This window comes from Pagrus major, chromosome 16 (assembly GCF_040436345.1).
Source record: "Pagrus major chromosome 16, Pma_NU_1.0".
NCBI lineage: Eukaryota > Metazoa > Chordata > Actinopteri > Spariformes > Sparidae > Pagrus > Pagrus major.
Window position 1 is genome coordinate 16,378,465 of NC_133230.1, and position 27,925 is coordinate 16,406,389.

The 27,925-nt window shown below is 41.9% G+C and overlaps 1 protein-coding gene across 2 annotated transcripts; it reads left to right on the forward strand.

Annotated features, from left to right (window-relative positions):
- The first annotated feature begins 280 nt into the window (after nt 1-280).
- Nucleotides 281-27,659, forward strand: kmt2ba (lysine (K)-specific methyltransferase 2Ba). Of its 2 annotated transcripts, none has more exons than XM_073482788.1 (36): nt 281-620; nt 3,679-5,185; nt 5,503-5,654; nt 5,807-5,893; nt 6,073-6,229; nt 8,477-8,735; nt 9,378-9,439; nt 9,552-9,761; nt 9,968-10,077; nt 12,691-13,704; nt 14,174-14,287; nt 14,421-14,567; nt 14,831-14,923; nt 15,177-15,294; nt 15,443-15,553; nt 15,899-16,089; nt 16,223-16,324; nt 16,473-16,583; nt 16,794-16,870; nt 17,120-17,298; nt 17,571-17,656; nt 18,389-18,523; nt 18,645-18,803; nt 18,902-19,019; nt 19,154-19,232; nt 19,550-19,710; nt 19,991-20,152; nt 20,331-22,626; nt 22,864-22,986; nt 23,323-23,441; nt 23,969-24,094; nt 24,358-24,610; nt 24,741-24,851; nt 24,982-25,065; nt 25,157-25,286; nt 25,655-27,659. In XM_073482788.1, exons 1-36 carry the CDS (start codon nt 318-320, stop codon nt 25,928-25,930), a joined length of 9,522 nt encoding a protein of 3,173 aa, XP_073338889.1. In that variant the 5' UTR covers nt 281-317; the 3' UTR covers nt 25,931-27,659. The 2 variants fall into 2 exon arrangements, with proteins under 2 accessions (XP_073338889.1, XP_073338890.1); XM_073482789.1 differs by having other exon boundaries at nt 13,600-13,704.
- Nucleotides 27,660-27,925: the final 266 nt, after the last annotated feature.

Consider the following 27,925-nt stretch of genomic DNA (forward strand, 5'->3'; position numbering starts at 1 on the left):
CCTAAGGGAAAAGAACAAATAAATAAATAAAAAGATGTCCCACAGTCATTTGACATTCAACAGAAATAAAATGAGGAGATTAATAAATGTAAAAACAAAATGTAGAGGTATAAATGTGTTTTGCATTGTTCTACACCAGCGACGTCGCCCAGTGTCTCGAAACATGGGCGTGCTTGGCCGGAGAAGTTCGTTTTCCCATGATGCACCTGTGGTTCCTTTCTATCTCGCGCCCTTGCGTCGGCGCAGTCCATCTTGCCTCGCTCATATCGCTGCTGTCACCCTCTGCCAGCGCGCCGTCCGTGTTGTTGTAGTAAATAATGGCGGCATCGGGAGGCGGATTATCATCTCCCGCTACTGTCGCGGGCTTGGGCACCCAAGGGGTTGCCAAGGCTCGTTTCCCTGGTCGGCCGTGCTCGGCTCGCAGCAGGCTGCGGTCGGAGAAACGTACCAGACGCGGAAGGTTGGGCTCGGACGATGGGGAGCTGGCTGCCGGAGGGCCAAGGCCCGTCAACATCGGCCTTGCGTTGAGCGAGGACCCGTCCCTGCTGCGCCTGCTCGGGGTGGCGGAGAAGCACAGCCGGCAGAGAGATGTTGGATTCGAGTCGAGCAACAGTGAGGAGGTGAATAAGCTAACTGTAGCATGTCAGCTACACGGGTGACAAAACGCCTTATACGACACACAAATCCCTTTCGTTTAAAAGGATGACATTTAAAACGGCTTGTTTGTTACTTACTAAAGTATGGGAGCTAACACAGAGCTAGTTAGCGGTAGCTTGGAAACACTAACTCCAAAATAGGCATTGTAGCTAACCGTCTGCCTGCAGGGTATACTTCAGATGGGTGTATATTTCCAGTCTGGTTGTTTATGCAGATTTTAGTAACGTTAGTTTGTCGTCTGTTTTGAAATGTCATATGAATGCTAAGTAGCAACATCCACACACACACACACACACACACACTCGGGTCAATGTCTGTCCAGCTGAGTTTGTTTGCATGGAATGAGCATGAGGCGGAAACTTTGGCGGTATGATAACAATCGCGGGTGTTTTTTTGTTGTGGAAACCGGTAGATGTCTTTGTCTGTTCATCCGTAGATACGGTTCATCTCGAGTTGAACTTCCCACACGGTGCTGACATCCACAGACTGCTAATGTTGTCGTAATTAAAACGTTGGCGCTGCTAAGTTGCGGTTCACACTCTCCACGTTGGAGCGGTCAGCTGACTGCTCGGTGTTTTAAACGTCAGCTAACGTGGGATGCAACGGAAAGGGGAAACACAAACGTTATCTATACGTGTTAATAAGCCAAAAGCTTCATTTAGACCTTTAATATGACAAATCTTGCCCAGGACAGTGTCTTTGTTTACAAACACTCATACTTCCCGTCATGCACATCTCCCCTTCATTATTCAGATGGTGGTAAAGATTCAGGAATCTTTGAGGAGGAATCCAAGCTTTTCCTGACTTTTACTTAAGGTTGAACTATTTTAAAGAAAAAGCATAGTTTTCTGTTTATTGTCTACATGCTGCAACAGATGTTGATTCAAGCTCGATCACTTGTTTACATAGACTTTGACACAGATGAGTTATTTAAAAGTACAAATTATGATGGGTAACACGCTTGATCAAGTCATGTATGAGAGTGTCCAGGGGCACTGACAATTAGGGATGTAAATATTAAGCAGTTTCCCTAATCTATGGTCGGCTGCTTTAACAATTGATTATCAGTTAATCATTAATAAAATATCAAATATGCTAGATGTTTTTTTATTAGACGACTCCTTTAACCACTGACATGATCTATGCTCAATGTAAAATCAGAGTAGGCTACAGTAGGAGTTAAAAGAACAGATAAAGTAAACACCAAGCTACTTCAATTATAAATGAAGTGACTCAAAATAATGACTTTATTTTAATTGCGGTGCTCCCGTCTTTGACTGCTCATGTGTCGTGGTCCAATAAAATCCAACATATTGAGGCTACTAAATGGCTAAAATATAGTAATATCAGATTGTATAGAATGTCTTTTTGTTTTTTTTTAAATCACAAATTACTTGTGTTTTTATTAAATACAATTTCTTATACCTTTTTGTTTTGTATTTTATTTTGATATATTTGATAAACAGGTGTTTGTAATTTGTAACAAAATATTTTTTGATGTATTTGTGCCCATTTCTGATTGTCTGTTAAAAGAAATCGAAACGGCAATTTATCAATTAATGATTAACCATTAACATCCTTATTGAGGATGAATACTAATGAAGCCAAGGTGAAAGTTAAGATGTCCAGTAATTTTTATTTTACATTCAGTGGAATATTCAACATTACAAATGCCTAGAAATCCAGTCACAAAATTGAAATGGTATTGTGTGTAGGCTCATTCATAATGAGACATAAATATTATACAGCAAACAACAAGAGAGGAATTGAATCTGCCACACTGTGAAGAAGCCAGTGTCTTAGATATTATTAATTTCTCAGGTGATCTCCTTTTAGCTCCGGCCAGACAGGATGATGGTAATGATGTAATCCCAAATTGGATTTTATCATATTATTTAATCTCCAGAGCAGGGGCTTTAGTTTCTGACATCAGTCGGACTTCACTGATGCAATCCCTTTAGCGTGGACTGAAACAGAATCACATGGCCCATACTAAAGCCTGTGGGTGCTGCTCAACTGGAGCAGCACACGTCACTGAGTGCCTCACACACTCATGTGCTCAGCAGTGCTTTTGAATAGACACAAGGGGAGTTTCATTGCTGACAAATCTAGAGAGTTGTTATTTCGCACACACAAAGATGGATGTGAGTAATTAGCAGTCAATTTGAAGCGTGCTTTTGATCGGCTGTAGTGTGCAATCTTTGCATATAAGGTATACGTGTGTATGAATGAATGAGAGGAAGCTGGGGGCTGATTGTGCTCTAAAGGACCTAATTAAACTTTTGCAGAGATGGAGTTTGAATATTTCCAGCACTTGGCTGTGAAATATCACTCTTTTAGGGGAGAATCTGGCTGAAATGCTCAATTTCACCTGATCTTGAGTGCTACACTCCTGATGTATCAAACATTGCTGTGTATCTCACTGAAAATTAGGCATGTGCAGAGGGATGCTGCGCAGAAAAGATTCTGCTGAGTTATTTTTTGTGGTTGACTCATAGATTGAAAACCAAAATCTGCTGTATTGGGTACCTCAGCAAAATACTGATGCAACATTGGAGAAAGAGAAGAAAGCAGGGCTCTGATGCCGAGCCATATTTTCAACAGGGCTGATAACTGATAACCAAATGATGAACTCAGAAGTGGGCGAGAAATAAATTATTAAAAGTCTTTATTGAAAAGCACAAAATTATTTTTGCATAATGTTGTTTGAAACACAATACTAAGTAATTAAATGTTTAATTATCTTCATTACCACTTTCACTGCAGCTCTCCGTGTTATTGAAATGATGGATATTTAAGATATGGTCTGTAATAATTTTATGTTCATTTTCATGTCTGTTGTGTATAGATGTCCATTCCTAACTGTTGCTTAAGCTTCAAGCTATATAATGCTATAGCTATGTGTTTGTGGTCTGTAGCAGGCAATGTGAAGCGCACCTACAGGTGTTTTCTTCAACATATCTAGTTGAAGCAATTCTTTTATTATAGCCATGTAACATATTTACGTGTGTTTTTCTCCAGGAGGAAGATTTTGCTGGATTTGGGACCACAAAAGCTCATCCACAGAAGACTTCAAGGACTGCATCTCAGTCGACATTACACAGCGACGCGAAGTCTCCCCAAGTTTCAGACCATTCTCTGGCTGCAAAGCCTCTCATTGGAAAAATTATACCCAAAAACCCAAAACCGGCTCTGATTGGGAAAATTGTACCAAGAATCTCTAAAGAAGGCCATGGTGTCAAAGACAGCACAGTAAAAGACAAAGAAATCCCCAAAATGGTAATTAAACTGCATGGCAAGCAGGTAGCGCTCGCTGCAAAAGTCAAACATGCAGACGGGCAGGTCTCACGGAGACAGACCAGTAAAAGATCAGTTGACTTTATCAGGAAAGCAGGAAAATCAGCAGACTCGGGCAGCACACAAAGCCAAACAGCCACTACCTCAGCTGGTGGCACCAGGCAAGATAAGCTAGTGAGCCCTCTGACAGCACTCAAGGGTGCAGGAAGAGCTTCCAAGGTCAAAGAACAAGGTGAAGTGTCAGAGGACTCCGACACAGACCAATCCCTGCCAAAGAGGTCTGTGAAACGCATGAGGGGCTTTCGAAGTAGAAACACCAGACGCATCTCTGAGGAAGTTGCTCTGTCATTCACGTCCTTTCACAAACGACAGAGAAAGAGAATGACGAAGGGTATGGGTGCCTCTCCAGAGGCTGGAGCTGAGGCCGGTGCTCAGAGTGGAGAGGAGGCAGCAATGCCCCTCGAGTGTAAAGCCACAGATTCCTCTGAAAAAAGAAAACAGAAAAGACAACGTAGATCTTTGTTTGGGCACAGGCGAAGGCCACAAAAAGACCCTCCAATCATTAATCCTCAAAAACAGATTCAGAATCGCACTAGGCGTGTTTTTTACACCTATGTAGCAGAACCCATTCCAGCTACACCAACGCCAGAGGATGAGCAGCAGCTGCAAGGTCCAAATCTCACTCCCTCAGTGGGTGAGCCGAGCTCAAACAACTCCGCCACTGTGATGAGTGGACGGTCCTCCCGTGTAATTAAAGTTCCGAAGAGGTTCTTGGACGAGGAAATGATTCCCTTTCCAAAGGGTTCTCTCTCAACATGGCTGAAAAGTCAACAGAGGGAGGATGGAAAACCAAGTCCATCATGCCATGAGTCAAGCTATGACGATAACTCGCTGCAGTCAGACAGTGACTCTGTATCTGTGGTTGACAGCTCATCTATGGTGACAAAGTTCTCATCAAAGCCCAGTCCAGGCACGAGCCACCTAGAGATCTACAAGAATCTCAAGAAACTGACCTTGAAACTGGCGGAGAAAAAGAGAGGTCAGCCCGACACTCAGGGGGATTATACCCATCAGGGCGACGGTTTGACCTCTCATGTCAAGAGGAAGCGACGGTCAAAGCTCATGATGGAGGAGATGGACTCTCCGGGTGTTGTGAGGAAACTGGCCGTGGTGGTGAACACTGACGTGGAAGCGCCCTCGCATGTGCCGTTAGGAGATACAGGCAACAACAGTAAGGATTGTTTCTTCTTTTTGTGTAATTATTTATGAAGCTGTTGCTACTTAAATTTAGCTGTGATTTTACAAATGTGTTATCAGTGTCTGTATCGCCAACATGCATTTCTTTTACAACATCTCTCTTGAGATAGTGAGATGTTTTTACTCTTCAGAGGAATACAAATTGAGTTCATTTTTTATTCATGCACTTTTTTTTTTAGATCTATAAGCTGTATACAGGAGGTGTGTTTTCCATAGGTGTTCCTCCAGTTACAAAGGGTTTGCTTGTACATTACTTCACTAGAGTTGCTCTATTCACATTGTTTGGTGCAGATGAAGTAGAAAGTCACGAGGCGTTGGAAGTCAGTGGGCCCAGCTATCGAATTGGTCTCAGTGGAGCCAATAAGACGATGCTCCACCTGCTGAAGAAAGCCAAAGTCCAGCTCATCAAAATTGATCAGCAGAAACAGCTCAAGTTATCACAGGTAAGAATCCCAGATCAAATGTGTGCAGTCTGAACTTAACCAACCAGATTGCAAGTAGCTTGGCTGTTTATTTAAGAAGGTATAGTAACATAATGATGTTATAGCACCTTTTACATGAAACCTTGTGTTAACTTCCTTGTTTCGACCAATAGTTGGGCTCTGGGGAATCACGAGTGCCAGTTACTGGAAGAAGGAGGAGGAGGAGAGTTGGCATGTCTCCCAAAGATACCAGTCCTCAGGTAATGATTTTAATTTGAAAATAAATGACACACCAGTCAGTAAAGAGATTTTTTTCTGTTTTGTCGTTATTAAAGGATTTGCTTTTATCACTTGATGTTATCATAATTTGTGTACTACAAAATTTTTTTAACTCTCAGACTCTCTCTGTATTCTTTGATGTGTTTGTGTTTGCGTGCAGGAGCAGCTGCTCGCCGGTCCGAGGATCAAACATGTCTGTCGGGCAGCAGCAGTGGCATTGGGGCAGCCCCGTGCCATGGTGCCAGATGATATTCCCAGACTCAGTGCCCTGCCACTTCACGAGAGAGAGGGCATCACTTTTTCTCCAGCGGCTGAAGGTACAAAGCGTCTACATGTGTTGTTTTTAAGCAGAAATTAACCTCTCTTTGTTTTTACTAGAGAAGGATGAGCACCTCAGTGCATTCTGCATTGCACTGTGTGTGTGTGCAGTAATATTAATTGAGGTTTAATAAGAAAGGAAGTGATGTTTTACACACGAAGCAAGTTAAGTCAAAATTAATAGGTTCAACATTTAACCAACTTATTTTCACAATGCGCACATCCCAAGCCACAGTGTAAACATTGTAAACAACCTATACAATTAATGTAATACATACTAATAATTTTGTTTGTTATGGTTAAGCGCATACAAACCAAATGTAGTCCAATATGCAGGTCCAAATGTCTCTTGACCAGCAATGTCCAGAAAATCAGAAATGACTCAAAGGAGGGACTGAAAAAACAATGAGTTCAGTACATCTGCAGGCTTAGAAAGTTTAAAAAAGCATTAAATTCAAATCATAAAAAGGCTTTAAAAGGAATAAAAAGTGTTTTATTTACAAAAGTCTTGGATATGTTTTGTTGCCTGCTGTAGGCTGTATTGTTGTGCACTTCTTAACTAAAAGTAAAATCAGTGTTTCCCACAGGATTTCATGAGACTACGGTGGGTGGATCTCTGACCCTCTAGGGGGCGGGGCAGAGGTATTGTCCTCTAGGGCTGTCACTTCTTCCAAAAATCAAGATCAAAAGAATTGGAAATGACACAAAATTCATTCAAACCAATTGTAATGTATCTGAGAGAGAGAGCGTGTACACTTAAAACAAGGCACGGGGGGCTTGACTGACTGCGAATGAAAGATGCTTTGGTGAAGCGATGGATCCAAACAACGTTGGAGATCTCAAATGCTATTAGGAGAAGTGAAAAATATTTTTCTGTTAATTATGAAACTGTGGCGGGACAAATGAGACTGTGGCAGGCCACCAAAGTCTAAGTAATTGATGGGAAACACTGGAAGATGGTTCCGCTAATGGTTTGTGCGATCAGGAAGTGGTTCAATCCACAATTAGACCTTTCGCTCACACAGTCAGGACTGCTAGCTACAGCTGCAAGGAAGCTCATTAACTCAAAATGGGCAAGTGTTCATTTTTTTCTATTTTGTGGGGGTCGCATTAAAAGTCTTATATTTAAGTTGCTGAACCTTCAGTCAGGTTCAGAAACTGTCCACATCATATGGAAAGATGTGCAGCATCAACCATTGTTACAGTGTAGTTTGAGTTTCTGCCACCCTGGAATAGACAGGATTACCATATCATTCACAGATTTATTGTAAAAACCTCAAACAAACTAACCAAAAAATAGATCGACTTGATTCTGTTTATAACCAAGCTCTCAGGTAGGTTAACTTTTTTCTATTCCAATTTCTCAAAAATGCTTCATTAGCTTTGTCCACACTTTATTTCTGCCAGTTTGGCAAAGCTGCTCTGCTAGTGTTTCATAATGAAAACTTTATCAGCTAAGATATATTTTCAAACTGGCATTATTAAGCTTCTGCAGTTTTAAACACACAATCTAAAAATAATAAGAATCTCTTTTGTAAAAAGCAGAATTTTGAAAGCTTTTGGCAAACGTAACCTGCTGAGCAAAAATTACAAAAATTGCTTTGTTAGCTCAATGTAGTTGTAACTAAAATATTTGCCAGCAAAAATATCTTTTGTCACACACAGATTAGCCACCGCTGTTGGAAAGCTATACCCAACACTGGTCGAGTGAGCATCACTCAGTATGAGGTGAGGAAGTGCCGTTTGACAAATGAACACATTTAGTGCTATTGAGAAAAACGGATCCTTACACAAGCTACATTATTATATTAAAATTATATTTAAGTCTTGAAAGTCACTAACTCAAAGTAATGATTTTCAGTTTCTTTGTGCCAGCTGGGATTAAAATACTACCACTGGGGGTTTCAAGAGGTTGTCAAGGGAATTAAGTTTCAAATATATTTCTAGTTGTTTCTAAATCCTAAAAGGTCAGGCAGGGGAATTTCCACTAGCAATGGATTTGTCAGGGACTTTTAACTTTATTCTATAGTGACTCATAGATTTCCAACAGGCAGCCAGTAGCCATAGAAACCAGGCCTGCTTGTTGGACAAAAGACCAGTAATGAGTATTTAAGCACGTCCAATCATCGCAGTTAGACCTGTCACGTCTCCTGCAGACTGAAGTTCTGCCACCACATGCACTTAATGATGTTTGAATTGTGATGTTTGTGGCTCTCTTACCCATCCTCTCTGTCTCTCGCCTCCAGATGTGGCAGATGATGACGACGACATCACTGATCAGGGCAGGGATTGGGTTGTCTCTCCTCCTCACCTCCAGCGGAGGAGGAGGGGGAGGGGCCACAGGTTCAGAAGGAAGATCCTGAGTCAGTATAAAAGCAGGGGAGTCCGTTCCCGGCGCTGTGGATACTGCGCAGGGTGTTTGGTTGAGGAGGACTGCGCAAAGTGTATCAACTGCCTCGATAAGCCCAAGTTCGGGGGGCCCAACACCAAGCGGCAGTGTTGCATGTAAGTCAAAATAATCACAGATGTAGATTGGCAAGTTTCAGTTTCAGGGGGTTAACTTTTGGTTTTGGTTACTAATTATGTTGGAAGTTAATTTGTTTAATTCTTTTAACAGTTGGACTGTACCTTTTCACTTTCATTCAAAAAGAATTCAAAACAGTCGCAAGATCACTTTGAAATAATGAGTGTAGATGACATTGTTTGTATACAAATTTCTAAGTGGCCAGGTGGGAAATAAAAATAAACGTGGGAAAATGAAAAAAATATTAATCCTCTCAACCATTTGTTTGCTCTGGTCCAAAGATATTCTAATAAATTGCCTTTGGATAAAGCCAGACCAGCTGTTTCCAGCCTATGTGTTCAGTTAAGCTAACCAGCTGCTCAAACTGTGGCTCTGCAGACAGGCAGGACAAAAGAATCAGCCAGAGTGTTAAAAGCTTCTGACATCATTTACATTTTGAACTGACAAAACTGAGGTTAGCGCTTAACAGAGTGCTAAAATGTTTGAGTAAGTGGTGCCTAAAATACTCTCTATTCACTTGATGAGGACAAGCTGACTCTTACAGTTAAACACATGCATAGATGTCTACATGTGCACCTAAACTTGGATATACAATCACATTTTACTTTTTCTTCTTCCCCCAGATATCGAAAGTGTGACCGAATTGAGAAAGCAAAGATCAATCGCATCATTAAACCACTGAAAGGTATGTCTCTGATTAGATTGAAGCTCCTGCCCTGAGATTAAATCTCAAAGTTAACAGAAACAAAACAAATTGAACAACATATTCAAACATTTGGTGTGCTCCTTTCTCTCAGTCCAGACAAGGCGACCGTCGGGCTCTGTGTCAAGCAGTGACGATGCCTCACTGGGGCTTGTAATCAGGAAACAGTCCCTGCGTAACATTACGCCACGCTCCTATAGCAGCCTGCTGAAGTCTGAATCTGAAGAAGAGGAGGAAGAAGTAGAACTGGAGAAGGCAGATAAATCAGCAGTCAGGCCAAGTGTAGCTGCTGATAGCAACCCAGGTGAGTAAAGCTTTTTTTCTTTGTGACTCAAAGTTACTGTTTTGCCTTTTCAGATTGAGGCTTGAAGATCTCCAACTTTGATTGCTGAGCTTTGTTTAAGGGAGCGAACCATACATTTTATATTCCTGACAGCACATATTACAGTGCGTTGAAACCTCTCAGTAGAATCAGATTTGTGTCTTAGATCTGTTTATCTTCTTTTGGAGATCTTGCTCCACAAGATGGCGGGTCACTGCCAGACAACCCTCCAACTGAAGTGGCAAAGCATCGCCGACTGCTCTCCAAAGTAGCTGGGGGCAGACCCAGAGCTTACAAGGTAAAAACATCCAACAGATTTTCCTCCTCGCCTCCAGTATGTCACCGAATCAAACCTGGGTCAAGTTGTATTTTTGGAGTTTTTTTGCTCATATTGGTGGCAGTTAAAATGTCCATGTTTGTGGTGTTAAAAATGTACAATACAAAAACACCTTTTAAAATAACAAATTTCTTAAAGTGATTAACAGACAGTATGAAAAAATCATTATATAGAAAACAAACACCTGCAAATATTTCCAAGTGATACTTTGCCCAGGTCTGCGTCTCACTTTTAGTTTTTTCTAATTATAATTGAATCATCTGTGTTGGAAGTGATTCTAATAACATCTTTCAAGTTCAGCCTTGCTAATCTTCTGTTTCTAACTTCTTAAGTTTTCTCTTCATATTCAACACATTGCATGTATGTTTTCAACCTAATGCTTTATAAATTATATACAAATTAAGCTGTTTTATCGATAAAATGCAGCCTGTTTCTGCTTTTGGTAGAAGCACAACATACTTTATTGTCTGTCAGAGGCAGTAAGTCATTTTGATCGTGAGGTTTTTGACAGTTTGCAACTAATATTCAGACTTCAGATTTGGAAATGTAGTTTTGAGTAACACTCATTAATGCAATACAATACAATGTTTTCAATACATAACTGATGATGATAATATAAACCTGTGAGAAACAGAGAACTTTAATAGAGCCTATATTTTCCTGATCATCAGTATCACTGATCAGTAAAGTTCACCATTGCTTTCTAACATTGCTTATTTCAGTGTTGAAAAGGCTGTCACACTGTGTCATAACTCAAGCTAAAATGAAGTGTAAACCTTGGCTGTGCCACCTTAGTCTTTGTCTGTGCTTATTCTAGTTGATCTGGACATTGGATTTTTTTTTCTTCCCCAAATCACATGCCAAACTAAAGCATCTTGCTCTGTCTTATAAGACTTGCCTGATAGTGCTAGTGCACGATTCTTGCTTATTTTTTTTTACCTTTATGTCTGCATTGCTTAAACCCTTTGCCACTCCTCTTGAGAAATTCCTCTGTATTTATATATAGCTTCCAAGTGTTTAATTTATCTCTATATATCTGTGTTGGTTGTGAATTGGTAATGCTTAATGGATCCAGTGCATACATCTACAGGTTATGAGGACTACATGCTGCTTCATTTTGATGATTGAAACACGGCATTAACAAAGGAAGCTGCCATATTTTGAAGACAAGAATAAAAAGAGAGCAAGTGACTATGTCATGCTATATGCACCTCTAAACACACTATATGGATGTGTCTGAAATTTAAACTAAAAGTGATGTGTCAGCGGATTAGTGCGCATTCATAAAGATACTTAATATTACTGTACACCTCATGTGGATTGAATAGTAAGTCCAACAGAAACTTGAATTTACAGAGATTATTAAGAGCCTCATCTCCCGTATACACTCATACTTCTTCTAAAACTAACAAGCTAAGAGAACAACGTTATGCATCTTAGCATGAACTTTTTCTCTGTGTTGAAGGGGTAAAAAAAATAGGGCGCATGTGTTCTAACTTACACTGCATCAACCTCATATCTGCATTTCCAGATGTAGTGATAGAAAGGTGTATATTATTTTTGAAAATCTTTTTACTCACACGAAGTAAGAAGATTTTTCTCATGCTATCAGCATATTTGCATTGTACAGCTTAGCCTCTGTTCAGACCAAAGATTTGCAACAAGATGATTTGAAACCTGCAACTACTTGCAACATTCTGAAAATCTTCCAGTTCACACAAATGCGACTAGGCAAGACGTTGTAACATCTCTACTGCAACGACTCTCTGTACATCCGTTCTAACTGCTGGCTTGTCAGGCTTTTTTCTGGCTGCATATAATTTTCTAACATCTTAAAAAATAAATGACACATGAAATGGTGAAAACAGAAAGTGTGTGTGAACGAGTGAAAGAGAGTGAGGGGTAGAGAGTGCCTGTGCAGCGCAGAGGAAAATCGGTGAAGTTGGCAGTTTAGCAGCAGTCTAAATTTAAACTTTAAGGGTTGGGTCAGTCATGGCTGCTACTCAGACACATTATTGACGTGATCCTCCCTTTCCTGTGTCCAAAACTGCCATTCAGACCAGCTGACAGTTTGTCACTGACTTAACCAGCTGACGTTCTAAGTACGCTCTAAAACCAGCCACCGGTGACTTGACAAGCTTAGTCTCAGGCCACACAATCAGCCAGCCTGAGTTGAGATTAGACGGGCCAGTTCACACTGCTGCAACGTCCTAAAACAGTTTAGTCTCGTTACGAATCTTTGAACTGAACAAGGGTTTATCCATCAGAGAAATCAGACTTTTTGAATGACACTAATGACACTATAAATTATTACCGTTTATAGTATGTTGTTGACATCTTTGAAGTGGACAGATGAATACTTTCTCTTTATGTATCTCTACTGCTGCTGAATGCATTTGCTAAATCTTTACGTTTTCGCACTTTTTATTCCTGGCTAACCTCTCAAAGCCACAGTTCTCCTCCCCTTTTCTGTCACTTTGGCTGCTGCCGCTCGCCGCCTCTGCATGTCACTAGTATCAGTGTAACTTTGGAACCTATCGTGCTGGTTGGCTTAGGCAGTCCCCTCCTCCACAGGAACAGGAGAACACGGAGGAGACGGAGCCGAGAGAATCTTTACCAGAACCCAGCCCACCCAGGAGCCCAATGCCGAAGCTGCAGAAGCAGCTCCGAGTACACTTACACCGTCTGCCTGATTTAATCCATCAGTCTGCTCTGTGCTATTTGCCAAAGCAGTATCCCCAGTGTCCGGATCGGTCCGCTTCACAGTGGCATCCAATGTTGTCCCAGCTTTTACATCCATCACATTCCATACCACTTGATCCTCCGGAATCGCCCCAGCCTGTCACAGAACCTGCTATTTCACACAAATCCCATTCCTCATCACAGTCTCCTCCTCAGTCGTCCCAGCCTGTAACACAGCCTATTTCACATCCATCACATTCCTCATCACAGTCTCCTCCAGATTTGTCCCAGCATGTAACACAACCTGATATTTCACACCAGTCACAGTCTCCTCCAGAATTGTCCCTGCCTGTCGCAAATCCTGCTTCTCCACTTTCACCACATCCCATAACAGAATCTTCACAGAAAACCCTGCTGTTACGTTTGTACCGTCTGCCCCAGTCCGCGGTGCAGTCAGCCCCCCATTTGCACAAATATACAACATCATCACCTCAACAACATCCCGAGACCACACTGCACCCACCACTGACAGAGGGTTCATCAAAGTTGTGTTTTCAGGGACATCCAGAGTCTGAGGTGCTGAACCCAAATGTTTTGACTGAGACACACAGAGCTAACAAAGACAAAACTGTGAAAGTGCTCCCTAAGACTGTCAATCCAGAGTTACAGGAGGGCACGCAAGAGGAGCAGGAGGACCAACGAGGGAATCAGCACAAAGAGGAGCAGAAGGACAATTCTGTAAAACGGACAGTGCGGAAAAACTGTCCAAGAACTCACCCACAATATGTCCTTCATTCCCAGACTCCTGCAGAGTGTGCGTCAGTGAACACCCTGACGGGGTTAACTAACGGATTACCCCAAAAGGGCCTGTTGCAGAACAAGTACAAGATCCGTGTGGACTTCAAGGTGAGTTGTTGCACGAGTATTGGGTGCCATTCTTGTATTACCACTCAATGGGGTGTTTAAGAAATTGACCGTATACTGCATTTCTTTTTAAGCAACAACGAGAGTTGTTTAGAGACTGTAAAAGAGAAAATTCTAATTTCAGTATTAAAGGGAAGAATAGATTCCTCCTGATTCTGACTGTGCAAAGCTCCAAAATAAAAGGATCATAAAGGGGGGGGGGGATGTCATTTGAGTAAGGGATTGTAGTGCACTGAAGGTAAAGTCCTGTACGGTTACTCTGTAAGGCACTCAAGCTAAAAATGTCCACCAAATGATTAGAATACTAAGTGCCTCTTTGCAAACACAGAAAGATAAACAGCTTTGTCTTTTCACTTTTTACTTCCTTAAAATGTTCAAATTTCACGTCAACAAACGAGAAGAAACTGATCACTTTCTTATTGCTGACTTTGTCTTGCCTTGTTTCTACCAGGAGGACTGTGCTGTACAGAATGTGTGGCTAATGGGGGGCCTCAGCGTCCTCACGTCTGTCCCTACAACACCACAACCTGTCTGCCTCCTCTGTGCCAGTAAAGGACGACATGAGGTACATCGGCTTAACTGGAGCCCAAATAGTTGTTCGTCCTTTATCCCCAAGCCCAATGTTGGTGCTCTGCAGTGCCAATAATAATATTTTTAAAGCTAAACTGGTCTTCATTTGTCTCTCCCACTTCCATCAGATGATATTTTGCCAGATCTGCTGCGAGCCTTTCCATAGTTTCTGCCTCTCACCGGAGGAGCGCCCCGTGAAGGACAACAAGGAGAACTGGTGCTGCAGGCGCTGCAAATTTTGTCATGTGTGTGGCCGTCGAAGCAAGAGCACAAAGGTATGTAAGCCAGCATCGCTTATGATGTAAAACCAATAAAGTTCTCCTAGATGTGTTTAAGGACTGGTTCACAATTTTTCATGTCCATCTTTAAATATAAGTGAGGTGTCCATATGAACATTGAAACCAGATTAATTTGCTGTAATAATTCCTCCTGTTCATACTGACCTCTTAAAAGATACTTTGTACCTGAGATTTTAGAATCACATCGCTTTATTGAGAATCTTTTTAGCTTGTTTGTGAATTTGTTTTTTTCCTTTCAGCCTGTGTTGCAGTGCAGGAGATGCCAAACCTCCTACCACCCTGCCTGCTTGGGACCAACGTACCCTAAACCTGTTAATTGCAGCATGCCTTGGGTAACTGCTTTAATGTCCTTAAAATATGTCAGAATCTCCTTGCTTTGTTTTAGGGATATCGAAAGTAGTAAACTGTCAAAGAATGAAAAATACAGAGGTTCGTTTGGCGACATAGAACCTACCTAAAATGATATATTACACAGAAGTGTGTAAGTGTCAAGAATGCTATCTCACTGTAGATCATGGACGATATTGTTGGCAGTGTGAACCCTCCTAGGGCCTGCCTTTTTGTGACACTGTTGTGTTTGTGTAGGTGTGCATGACCTGCATTCGTTGTAAAAGCTGCGGTGTGACTCCTGGAAAGACCTGGGACTTGGCCTGGAACCACGAGCAGGATCTCTGTCCTGACTGCACGGTTCTCCAAGACAAAGGTAAAACTTCTGAAAGACACCAGGCATTTTTTTAAAAAGCTCAGTAAAACCCATGGGTCGTTGGTTGAAAACCTCCAAGTCTTTGTCATAAGTTAACCAAACACGTTCAGTGTTGTTTAATGTTCTGTTTGATCTGTATTTACGTCAGGTAATTTCTGCACCGTCTGCCACAAGTGCTATGATGACAAGCAATGCACACAGATGCTTCAGTGTTCAGCGTGCAGCCACTGGATTCATTACGCATGTGAAGGACTGTCGGGTGAGTAGCACTCAGTTTATTCATAAAGTATCAGTCAAAGTGAGATCAAGTTATAGTCCATGGAAGAATATGATTAACTATAGTTTGAGAATGATCAATTTTGCACAATGAATCCATTTGGCAACTGCATGTAAAACAATACAAGAGTGAACGACTTAATTTAAACCACATTTGAATTACTTAAAGAGAGAAATAAACGTTTGAGACCCTCTTTCAATAATTACAATTCTTAGACTATTTATACATGCGGAACATGCACATAGTAATATGTAGTACACAATAATTTGACAGATGTAATCATAATAAACATCATTTCCTCCTAAATGTGTCTGTCTGTCACTGCAGACGAGCTGTTTGGGTTGCTGTCAAACGAGCCAGAGGAAGTGTGTTTCACCTGTCAGCCCTGCAGACAGCACCCAGCTGAGCACAGCAGCTTGAAGGTGGAGCTGCAGAGCAGGCTGACAGCCGGCCTGGAGGACGTGCTCGCTGACCTCCTCTCTGATTCCACCACACAGCACCTCCTTATCTGTGAAGCGGTAAGAGCTACCAAAGAGTCCTGTTCTGAAGCAGTATGTTTGACTTTAATAGTATTAAACCAAACGGAAATACACTTGCGTCAGTGTATCAGTGTATTGTTGTTTTTGATCATGAAATGTTTCTGTGTTTCAGTGTAACGACACAAACAGCACACACTCTGTCAGGGAACAGCAGCCAGTCTGTGATCTACAAGCCATGAAGAAGAAGTTTAAAGCAGGTGGATACACCTCAATAGTAAGTAACAGTTACCATATTCAGCTGAATTAAATTGAAATAGTGATGAAATCCTTATTGTCAAACAGTAATTACTTTCTGTCTTTGAAGCTCTTTTCTTGTTCCTGATTGAAGCCCTAGCCTATTGTTTTTTTCTTTGCCCTCTCAGAAAGCTTTCCACGCTGACGTCTCCTCTGTGATGAAGAAGTGGCTAAAGAAGGAGGAGCTTCTCCCTGAGGATCAGAGACTTATCAGTCAGGCCAGGGTACACTATGTCAAAGTGAGTTCCCCTCCCCTGCCTAATCCCCCACTGTTTAAGTTTATTTTTGGAGACCCACATTTCACTGATTTTCACTGGAAATCTACTTTTTTTCTCCCTCTGTTTTTCATGGTAACCTCCCCTGGTTTGACCGGCTGTGAAAAAGACTGTTTGAGCAACTTGTTGTCCGTGGTTCGCCTTAAGCTTAACTTAAATGTTGTTTTCTTACAGCTGATTGAGCGGGTTTTCAGTTGGTTTCCTGCACGCCATCTGAAAAAGTGGAACTCCTTCTCCGAGGAATTCCCAAGGTAAATTTTTTCACCAATAAATCTGAATTAAAAATGATTCCCTCATTATGTATATTTGAGCTTTAAGGCTCAGTCTAGTGAATTTTGTGCTTGAAAAATGACTGAAAGGATTGATTAATTATTCAATTTGATGGCAATTTGTCTTTTGATTGACTACTCAGTTGTCCAACTAATCGTTGTAGCTGTCCTCAAGAGACTGTGGTTAATGGACAGTTGTCTTAAAGTCTTCTCTGGCTCTCCCCTCTGTAGTGGCATGCTCCCTGAGGCGGTGCTCCCACCATCTATGGAGCACAGCTATGCGCAGTGGCTAGAGAGGACATACCAGGCCAAGGAGTCCAGGGGTCCACAGACGGGGAAAACCAACTCTCTGCTTTCATCAGTCAAAATACAGTCTGGTGTATCACACAGCCTCCCTCTGAAGTCACATGGTATGTAAACAGTTGTATCCTGTTCTGTATTATTTTCTGTTCATTTCTAGTTTATTAATTAGTCTCTATATTAAAATGGTGACAGATCTTTAAACACTCATGTTCCTTGTCACATTTGCATAAGAGTGATATTCTCAGTTATTTTATCAGATAATAGATCATTGTTATAATTAGCGACTGCCCTGAAGTGCGATATCAGTGCATCTCTAATTAGTTTTGCCTGCTTAAATTTAAAATATACATGTTCATTTGGTCCTCTTTCTTCCCCGCAGGTGTAACGAGTGATCTGGAAACTACCAAGACTAAAGATATGAGGCAGTGCACTCTGTGCCAACAATATGGAGACTCTGCTCCGAGTGTGAGTTCAGATGTCATAATGTGTTTTTACTGCAAGGGCTGAAACCAATAAATACTCTCATTATAGATAAATCTTTGTTATCTTGATAAGTCTTTTGCAGTATTAAAATCATCACTATTTCCTGCTGTCAAAGGTTACTATTTTTTGTTTGGTTGTTTTTGTCTAACCAGCAGTCCAAAACCTAAAGCCAGTCATCCGTTTGAATATAAAAACGTCACATCTGTGAAGCTGCAACACTCCAATACTCAACATTTTGCTTAAAATTACTTAAATAATAAATTGATTATCAAAAACGCAGATAGTATAAGAAGTAGAAGATTAATCGACCAAAGGTTTCAGCTCGACTCACTGCATTTCACACAATACTAATACTTAAATACACTGAACAAGGATACACTTTATATATTTATGAAAGTGCCTTCACAACCACATTCACAAGGTAATTCACAAAAATATAATACCACCATACCATACAAAGCTAATCAAATCACTAGAGCAAGAAATAAAACAAAATAAAATGCTATAAAATCAGGGAATTAAAGAGCAACAAAACAAACCTTTGAATAGAATATTATCAGCTCTGTTTTTAAGCTTTTCATATTGAGGCATTGACTCAAGTGATCTGATATTTCGGTGGACATAAATGTTCTTTTCTTTCCTTGCATCATCACAATATAAAATGGCTTTTCTCTTCTGCATATTAATTGATATGAATGTATTTTCCTCCAACAGGATGCCGGACGGCTGTTGTACATGGGACAGAACGAGTGGGCCCATATTAACTGCTGCCTTTGGTCTGCGGAGGTGTATGAGGAGAATAGTGCTCTTTTGCAAGTGCACACTGCTGTCTCAAGAGGGCGCCACCTGGTAAGACATTAACAGGAGCTGAATTAAATTAAATGGCGCTCAAGTTTGTAGAAGCTAGATGTTAAAAAGTCCTGTAACCTGTGTTGAGTTAATTAACATGTTTCTGTCCTTCATCCTCCAGCGCTGTGATGGCTGTGGGCAGTCAGGAGCCACTGTGGGCTGCTGTCTCGCAACCTGCCAGAGTAATTTCCACTTCATGTGTGCTCGTGCTCAGAACTGTGTGTTTCAGCAGGACAGGAAGGTGTACTGCAGCAAACACAGGGATCTTGTCAGTGCTAAGGTATTACACAGTTTCCCCCAAGCTTCTCTATTATTTTTTAGTTTTATTAGTTATATTCTCTACATTCTATCGGTTTATGATTATCTTTTCCCTTCCAGGTGGTGGCTGGGAAAGGGTTTGAAGTCCCTCGGCGGGTCTACGTGGACTTTGAAGGGATCAATCTCAGAAGAAAGTTCCTCACAGGGCTGGAGCCAGAATCCATAAACATGACCATAGGTAAGAATATCTGGGTGATGTCTGTTGTTTATTTGAGACACTTGACTCCTGTACATTGTTGAAATATTACTGAAACATATCAGACTGCCTGTAGTGTGTTGAATCTGATTATCTTTCCCCTCTCACTTTTCCAGGCTCTCTGCAGATTCAGAAACTCGGTGTGTTGTCAGAGCTGTCGTCAAATGGGAGGATGTTGTATCCTGTGGGCTATCAGTAAGTGATCACACAACTGATGTTCCTATTGGGGTAATTTGACTGGTTAGGGGCACATTTGGAGTGGAGTTCTCATAAAACATGCAAAACAGAATCACAAAATCTTTTATCTTTAAAATTGTGCGTGTGTGACACTTTTCATTCAGTATGTTTGTGGCTAAAAAACCAAATACTTCATCCGTGAGTCTTTGGGAATTTTTTTGCTTACTGGAGCACCATTATTGTTCTCAAACTAACATTATGTATTATGTTGGGTTTGTGTATTAGTCCTCTTTGTTTACGTATGTGAACATATTCTTCTTCTCTTCCTTCTTCAGATGTTCTCGGTTGTACTGGAGCACTGTGGACCCTCGTAGACGCTGCAAGTACACCTGTAAGGTGACAGAAGTGAGCACGCCTCTCCCTGGTGAGGAACAAGATCCACGGTGGGACCAAGAACAGAATCACACCATAGTCCACAGTCCCAGCCAACACAGAGGTCAGCAGGAACGTTTTTACTCTTTTCTTTTAACTCTTACGTTAAGCTCAGCTGACTTGTTGTTTAAGCATTCACAGAAATGATTTAGCTAAAAATACAAAACTGACCAGGCCCATAAAGTGATTCTGCTAAATTCTCCATTTAAACTGATCCAAGTGTTCTTTTGGGTTCAGTTTTCCTCTTGCAGCATAAACTGAAAAGTTAAAGTATTTCTGGCTATATTTTCTGACCAATTGCCCTTTGGTCTGACTTTGTTTGACATCTTTCCTTGTTTTGCCAGATATGGAGTCCCCAGAATGTTTAAGCTCCTCATCCAGCCCAATAAAGTCCACTACCCCATCACCAAACTCTAAACAGCACAACTCATCTGGATCCAAAAGTCCTGGTTACACACAGACCAGGAGACCAGCAGGAGGATCATCTCGACCTCTTCCATCTCCGGGTAAGTAGTTTAAGATGAAATGTTTTTTATTTAATTGCATACTTGGACTTATCTACCTTCCTAAATGCATTTATCTTTGTTGTGAGTGTTAAATGTGTCATGTCTTACTGTAGTCTTGGACTAGACCTCATGAATTATCATTGCTGCCTCGTCTTCACTCTGTTTTTTATGCTGTCAGGGGCTGCTCCTCCCAAATCGCATCATATCCTGACACTAAGGGACCTGGAGGACACCCGCCGGCCTCGTAGGCTCTCAACAAGAAGCCGCTGCAGTTCCTCTCCAACAGACAGTGACCCGTCCGTACCGATGACTCTCCGTTCCGGGGGCACCGTCCACTCCAGATGTGCCCTCTTCAGCTCCCCACCAAGATCGTCAAACTTGGGATCAACCTCGCCTCTCCTGTCACGACAGAACTCGACATCACCAGTCTGGAGCTCCCCGCCTAGATCCAACTCCAGCATCACTCCAGCCATCCCTCACTCCCCCAGAGGGAGGCAGAACTTTAAAATCACAACTCCAGTTTCTGCAGAGGTTCCCCAAGACTTCCTAGCATCGTCTGAGGCGGAAGATGCGGCTGTGGCCACAACCAATGGGATCTCACTAGCCCCTGATAACCTGGAGGAGGAAGTAGCTCACCTGATGGCCCAGGAGCTGCCTTACACTGTGTTTGACACTGACACAGAGGTCGCAGTGGCCTCCATGCTGAATGCGAAGCTCGAGTTCGACGAGTCCCTGCTCACTGAGAACGTGGCACTTCACTGTGGAGCACAAGGCGGGAAAGGAGAGGTGGAAGGTGTGGTGCAAGACGTGGAAATGCAGGAAGATAATCCAGACAATGACTCTGAAGAGGAAGACTCAAGCCATTACTTAAAATTTTCACGCACACTAGTGTGTGACGCAGCTAGCAGCTCGGACGCCACAGCTCAGCTCCCTTCAGCACAGTCGATCTCACAGTTGGACGGAGCAGACGGTGGGTCAGAGAGTGATGAAAGCGAGTTGGTCGATGATGAAAGTCAAGACTCAGAAGGAGAAAAGGGAAAGATTCAGATTCACAGCAACCATACTACACCAACCAAAACGCTGACAGTTGCTCTAAAGAGGCTTGAGTCGATCTACACTGTGCCAAAGTCACCAGTTGAACAAGAAACAACTGAGCAAGAGTTTCAGAAAAATTCTCCACCGTCTGAAATTTTCGAATCAGGTTATGCAAACAATGAATTGTCAGTTCAGGAGGAAGAGGTCCCGATGAGCTCTGAAACATCTCAAAATGAGGTTTTCTTAGATTCAACTACAGGTCACTTTGTGTCTACTGAAGGTAGCGCTATAATGTGCCCAAATAACAATCTCATGGAAGATGACAGCACCTCATCGGTCGACTCGGCTGAACCATTTCAAGACGATTTGAATGACCCTGACTACTCTCCCGAGCACGACACCAAAAGATCTCCCACAACTCCCACAAAAACCATCATTATGAAGACAAAACGTTCACCATCAAACATCAAACGCTCGCCACCAAAACTGCACTTGTTGATGCCGTCTCAACCTACACAGACTGTCAACAGTGCATCCGTTTCCGCTCCTGCTGCCACTTTTTGTGCAGTTCCACGCACAGTCACCTCCCCGATCGTGATCAACGGTTCGAAAGCTCTACCTATTCAGGCGGGCGCCACACGAGGCAGAGCCATCGCCATCCGCTTGGACAACGCGAGGCCAGGAAGTCAGACCCAAGCTGTGGCTCAGAATCAAGCTGCAGCCGCCGGCGCTCCTGCGGCTCCTGCGGCTCCTGCCCCTCAAGTCCTACTGGTCAACCGTCAGGGTCAGATTCTTATCAAAGACCCGAGAACAAACACATATCAGGCACTCAATACAAACTCTCCTGCGTACAATAAAATAAGCCAGATTGCCAAGATTCTCCACAGTGGTAACACCTTGCAGCGCGTCATAATAAAGCCTCGTTCCAGCCCCTCTGCCACAAACGTCTCTCCCGCCGATAACCACACAACAATACCTGAGAGAAAAGTCATTGTCAGAGTGGTGCCTGTGAAAAGCAGCGTGAATCCAGGTCCTACAGCTCCCGTCTGTGTGCAAAGTGCTCCTGAAGCAACTTTCTCCAACATCCCAGGAAGCACAGCCCAGGCTATTATAGACAGAGCCATGGCCACACACCGCGACATGCCAAAGACAGAACCCATCATCCTCAGGAAAACTCAAAAGCGAAAGGCTAAAAATCGAAGACGGTCCCGGTTTGAGGACATGGAGGACTCCGATCAGTCACCAGCTGCACCTTCAGAGCCCCCCAGTGCTCTCCTCAATGAACGAGATTTCAACCTGCAGCCAGGACCCGCTTCATCAGGCCACCAGGTGAGGGTCAAGAGAGTGTCGTCAGTGTCTGAAAGGCCCTCCAGGAAGAAATCCAAGATGGATTTCTTGAAGGATCCCTCAAGTGAGCTGGATGAAGTGAATGAAGCCAGGTATTCTTCTTAATTTTTTTCACAGCAATGTGCATGTGTGATATTTTGAATATTTTAACATTTTCCCCCTCAATGGTAATTGCACGTGTTGTTTTGCATAGTATGTATGTATTCTTAAAGTCTTGAGATAGCGTGTTTTTATTCTACATATTCTGTTATACTTTCAGATTGACATGATTTGAAGTCTCAGGTCTTAAATCAGCAAAATGTTTACTGTGTCCTGTTTTCTTTCAACAGACCGAGTGGTGTGAGAATGAAAGCTCCAACAATGAAGGATGTTCTTGATGTAGACCAGGTGAACGTGCCTGAAAAGCCAGAGCAGTTGAGGATTACTGCTCCACCGCTTCATATGCCCTCCAGGTGAGTTCACCCGAAATCAACCCACATTTAGAGCCCTAATGTTTTGTTATAAATTTAAAAACAGGCAAGTGTCTCGTGTCAGGTGGCATGAATTTAAAGGTTACCCGCTCTCATCCATGTTTGAGGGGTGAAATGTAAGAAAACTTAGTACATTTTAAAGCAACAGTATAAATCAAATAATTTCGTTTTGGTGTTTTTTAAGGAAACAAATCTCAGTTATTATAAAATGGTACACATAAGACCTGCCATTCTTGTGACTGAAAATTTAATATTGATTAATTTATATTCACAATCATTGTTCAAACTTTTACTCATTTGTTCGTCCTTTCTGTTCAGGCCTCCTCGGATTGACAGTCCACCTTCAAGCACAGAAACCAGCAGTCACATTCTGGGTAAAACACACGTGTGGGTCAGTGCTCGCCACGGAGACCTCTGTGAATGGGGCCCTTATTCAGGTGTGTAACTAAACATTATATGTTTATTTGTTTTGCTCTTCATCAGCTGTCACCAGCACAAAAGCTACTGCACTTTGGAATGAAATCTTGCTACTACGCTAGACAAATTCTAATTATTCAAAATATAATTATGTAGTTAGGTTATTTTATAGGTTATATAGGTTTTATAGGTTCGGTTCAAACAACGATTTTTGAGCCTCAGTTCAGTTCATACCTCATTTTTGGGGGATGGGGAGGGATGAAAACTAGGCTACCAATTTGGAATATCAAGAACACTGAAGAAAACTATGAAGGGAGATTAACTTCATACATTTTTATCACAGTTAAACAAAAATAAATACATAACTAAACTTTGCTGATGACCAGTCTACATAAGTAAAGAAAAACAAGAGTAAGAAGAGTTTTAGTCTGGTTTGCGGACTGAAGGTAAACAGCGGTAAGTCAGTTAGAGCTTTTTAGTAAGCATATTAGCTTAAAGGACATGTTGTATGGTAACATGTTTGCAATTGACTCATTTAATTCTACAGGTTTCAGCTCAGAAGAAGATGCACCTGCACCCAAATACAGAAAGAGGACGTACATGAACCAGCCACACCTGCGGTTTGAAATCACCAGTGATGACGGCTTCAGTGTTAAAGCAAACAGCATAGAGGGTGAGAGCTGCTTGTTTATAATCTGCCTGTAACTGTTCCGTTTGACAGATGCGTCACAAATTATATCTGTTAAATTTTAATCTCAGTTAAGACACCTGTGCAGCTGATTACATTTTTTATCTCCAGAAAATGGGAAATTATTTGTCATTCATCCATCATAGCAGAGAAATAGTGTTCTAGGCATGTTTAGTTAGGTAAGAAGAAATTTGTCAGCATGTGTACAGTTTTGCTCGGCACTAATACCTTCCTCTTTCCTCCCTCAGTGGCCTGGCGTGCTGTCATTGACGGCGTCCTCGAAGCTCGCGCAGGCTTCCACCTGAAGCAGCTGCCTCTTGGCGGGATGAGCGGCCCGCGGGTGCTCGGTGTCGTCCACGATGCTGTCATCTTCCTGCTAGAGCAACTGCAGGGTGCCGCCAACTGCAAACGGCACCGCTTCCGCTTCCACCGATGCGATGATGTTGAGGAAGAGCTGCCCCTCAATCCTAGTGGCTGCGCTCGTTCTGAAGTCTACACACGGTAAGGACAGAGTTACTTTTGTCACTGTTTAACTTACAGTGTTAATAAGGTTTATTTAGGTAAAAAAAAAATTATTTTCTGTAATTTAATACACTTCAAATTAATTGAACTTTCTTTTCCTTCTCATTAGGAAAGCAACTTTTGATATGTTCAACTTCCTGGCATCACAGCACAGAGAGCTCCCTGACATAGTCGGGCCTTTTGATGAAGAAGAGGATGAATTCCCACTGAAATCTTCCAGGTAAAGGGATAAAAACTGTGCCACTTCCTTGACCCTAACCTTAAAAGTTAAACACACTGCACACAACAGCTAACAGCAATTTAAAGTTGCCATGTTGACACCTCCTTTTCTATGTCTTACTTGCCAACAGACGAGCCACCAGCAGTGAGCTTCCCATGGCGATGAGATTCAGACACCTGGAAAAAATCTCCAAAGAAGCAGTAGGAGTTTACAGGTAATGTCAACAAGAAACGACTATCCAAATATATATTATTTGTATGCTCAAATGTAATTAACTGTATTCAACTGTTCTGTAATCCTCTTAGATCTGAGATTCATGGTCGAGGCCTTTTCTGTAAAAGAAACATCGAGGCTGGGGAGATGGTGATCGAGTACGCCGGCAACGTCATTCGCGCTGTCCTGACTGATAAGCGGGAGAAATATTATGACAGCAAGGTAAGTAAACGTAATACACACAACTGTACAAAAAATCAGCCTCATCATGTCGGGTTAAAGTTTCTGCCTCATTATTTTATATATGTATTGATGTTCATGCACGTCCTTGAGTGCCTCGTCTCAGTACCTCTGAGAGAGCAACAGTAGCTAACTTTGGTTAAGAAATGTCCACACATTAACTAACGACCGGCTTCCAGCCCACCACAGAACTTCCACCAAGCCCCTTTAATGGCTATTGCAGAAAAAATGCTGACTATGAATAGCATCAAAAAAGGATTTATTTCATGAAAACATAAAGGATTACATCTTTAAGCTGTTGAATATCCTGTGAATGTGAAAATAATGACTGACTCTGTGATCGCTCTCAGGGCATCGGCTGCTACATGTTCCGCATCGACGACTTCGATGTGGTGGACGCGACGATGCAAGGCAACGCGGCTCGCTTCATCAACCACTCCTGCGAGCCAAACTGCTACTCTCGTGTCATCAACGTGGACGGCCGTAAGCACATTGTCATCTTCGCCCTGAGGAAGATCTACCGCGGCGAAGAACTGACCTACGACTACAAGTTTCCCATCGAGGACGAGAACAGCAAGCTGCACTGTAACTGTGGGGCGCGACGCTGCCGTCGCTTCCTGAATTAGTACAGCCAACGCACACGCAGGCACGCACACACACACGCACACACACACACACACACCCACACACACACACACACACACACACAATGTACCTGTAGCCATCTTGTGGAAGGCACTTGGATTCAGAAGGCGGATTTCAATGAACTGATGAAGGCGACCAATGTGAAGTAGCCATAAGAGTGAGGTCGCTGATATGCACAGACCTGATCTACTGAAAGTCTTGGAAGCTTAATTTATAGACTGCTCGAGGACAGCGTGTTCATTTCTGTCCTCTGAACTGCTGTTAGTCACACAAACCAGATTTGAGCCATAATGAAAGCTTGGGATGAAAACTATTTATGAGATTTCCTACTGCTGGATTGTTGGTCTGTTAGGAGGTGCAGTTTAATCAATGAAACTGCACAAATGATTGGATCAGTGTACTGTTTCACCAACTCGTACATCACGTTCTTTCAGTTTGTTGAATTTGTCGTCAGTAGCCTCTGCTGGAACTGAGAGAGACCAGCCAGGAGGCGATTCATTACCAGCTACAAATGGTGCAAACTTAAAATATTGTTATTGTTATGCTGGTGACAGAGTGTCTGTGTAAATACAAGGTCACCGAGAAGGATGAGGAGAATTTATTCAGCACCTTACTTTGACACGACCTTCTCCGGCAGCACTGGTGTTGCAGCAGACGGGACACATTTGACTTCAGAGCGAAACAAACACATTTGACTCAAAGCACCTCGTGTATATTTTAGTGCAGCTACATTTTAATTTCACTCTGGATACCACAAGTCTTGTGAGCAGGGACTCTGCTGTTTCAGGTGCTGGTGACATTTACCCCAAAACGTAGTTTTAATATAGTCACCCAAAGTCATCCTTTTCCCCTTCATTCACTCAGTTGAAATTCCTGTTTTTATTTGTGGCGGCAGAGATGCTGTGATCTAAATGCTTTTATCCCACTATTACAGTCTGTTCTTTATTTGTTCATTTGTGCTGTTTGTGTCTTTTAAGGTCTATGAGGGAGAGTTTCCTTGATGCAGGGTTCAAACTGACAGTAATCTTGCTCTGCACAGTCCCTTATAAATCTTTTTGTATTTTTGTATATTTGAACAATAAATGTATATTCAACAAGCTGATGGAAATAAATGTGTTTGAGCTTTTAACTTTCTATTTGTAAGTGAAGGCTGACTAATGGAACCGAAGCTATTGCCGAGTGATGATCCTAAGTTAATCTTTTTTTTTTTTTCTGTGGCTGTTTTGCACCCTCTTGCTCTTTTTTGTCTCTCACAGGTGTACTACCTCAATGGTGTCATGAAGCAAGATTTAATTACCCAAAACATTTAGTGAAACCTGCTTCCTTATTTCTAATCATTACGTCTTGATAGCTTGAAAACGAACGACATCAGTACTATTAAACACTGACTTGCTGTTTTGCCTGCAATTATTTTGTAAGAATAGGCCGCCACCATGTTTTGTACGCCTATTCTCCTGTGTGCTACCGCACCCGGCTGATGGATATAGATAGGACCCTAGAGTTTTGATTGAAGGCTGAATGCTGTGGATGTATGTTTTGTGATTCAGGATTAATAATCGGATTTGACACGCAAAGCTTTGTTACTAATATCGGCTCACGGTGGATCCTTGCCTGTACATAGTTGTATAAAGAATTTCTAAACCTGTTAAATATTTTTTTACCTACCTTGTTTTTTAATTTATGTTCAATAAAATTCATGTTCAAAATGTGTGTTTCTCTTGCTAGTGTTTTTACCAATGAAGGCTAGATAAATTAGGGGTAGAAATCAAGGAGACTGAATACTGATATTGGAAACCGATATTCATTTACAGTGTAAATTAAAATTTAAGTGTCAACATTTTTAACAACCAGTGATGAAATAAACTTAAGCACAATTTACTCAAGTACTTTTCTTAAATACAATCTATTCTGCTACTTTATAATTCTGCTCCACTACATTTATTTAATAACTTAAGTTACTTTGCAGATTCAGATTA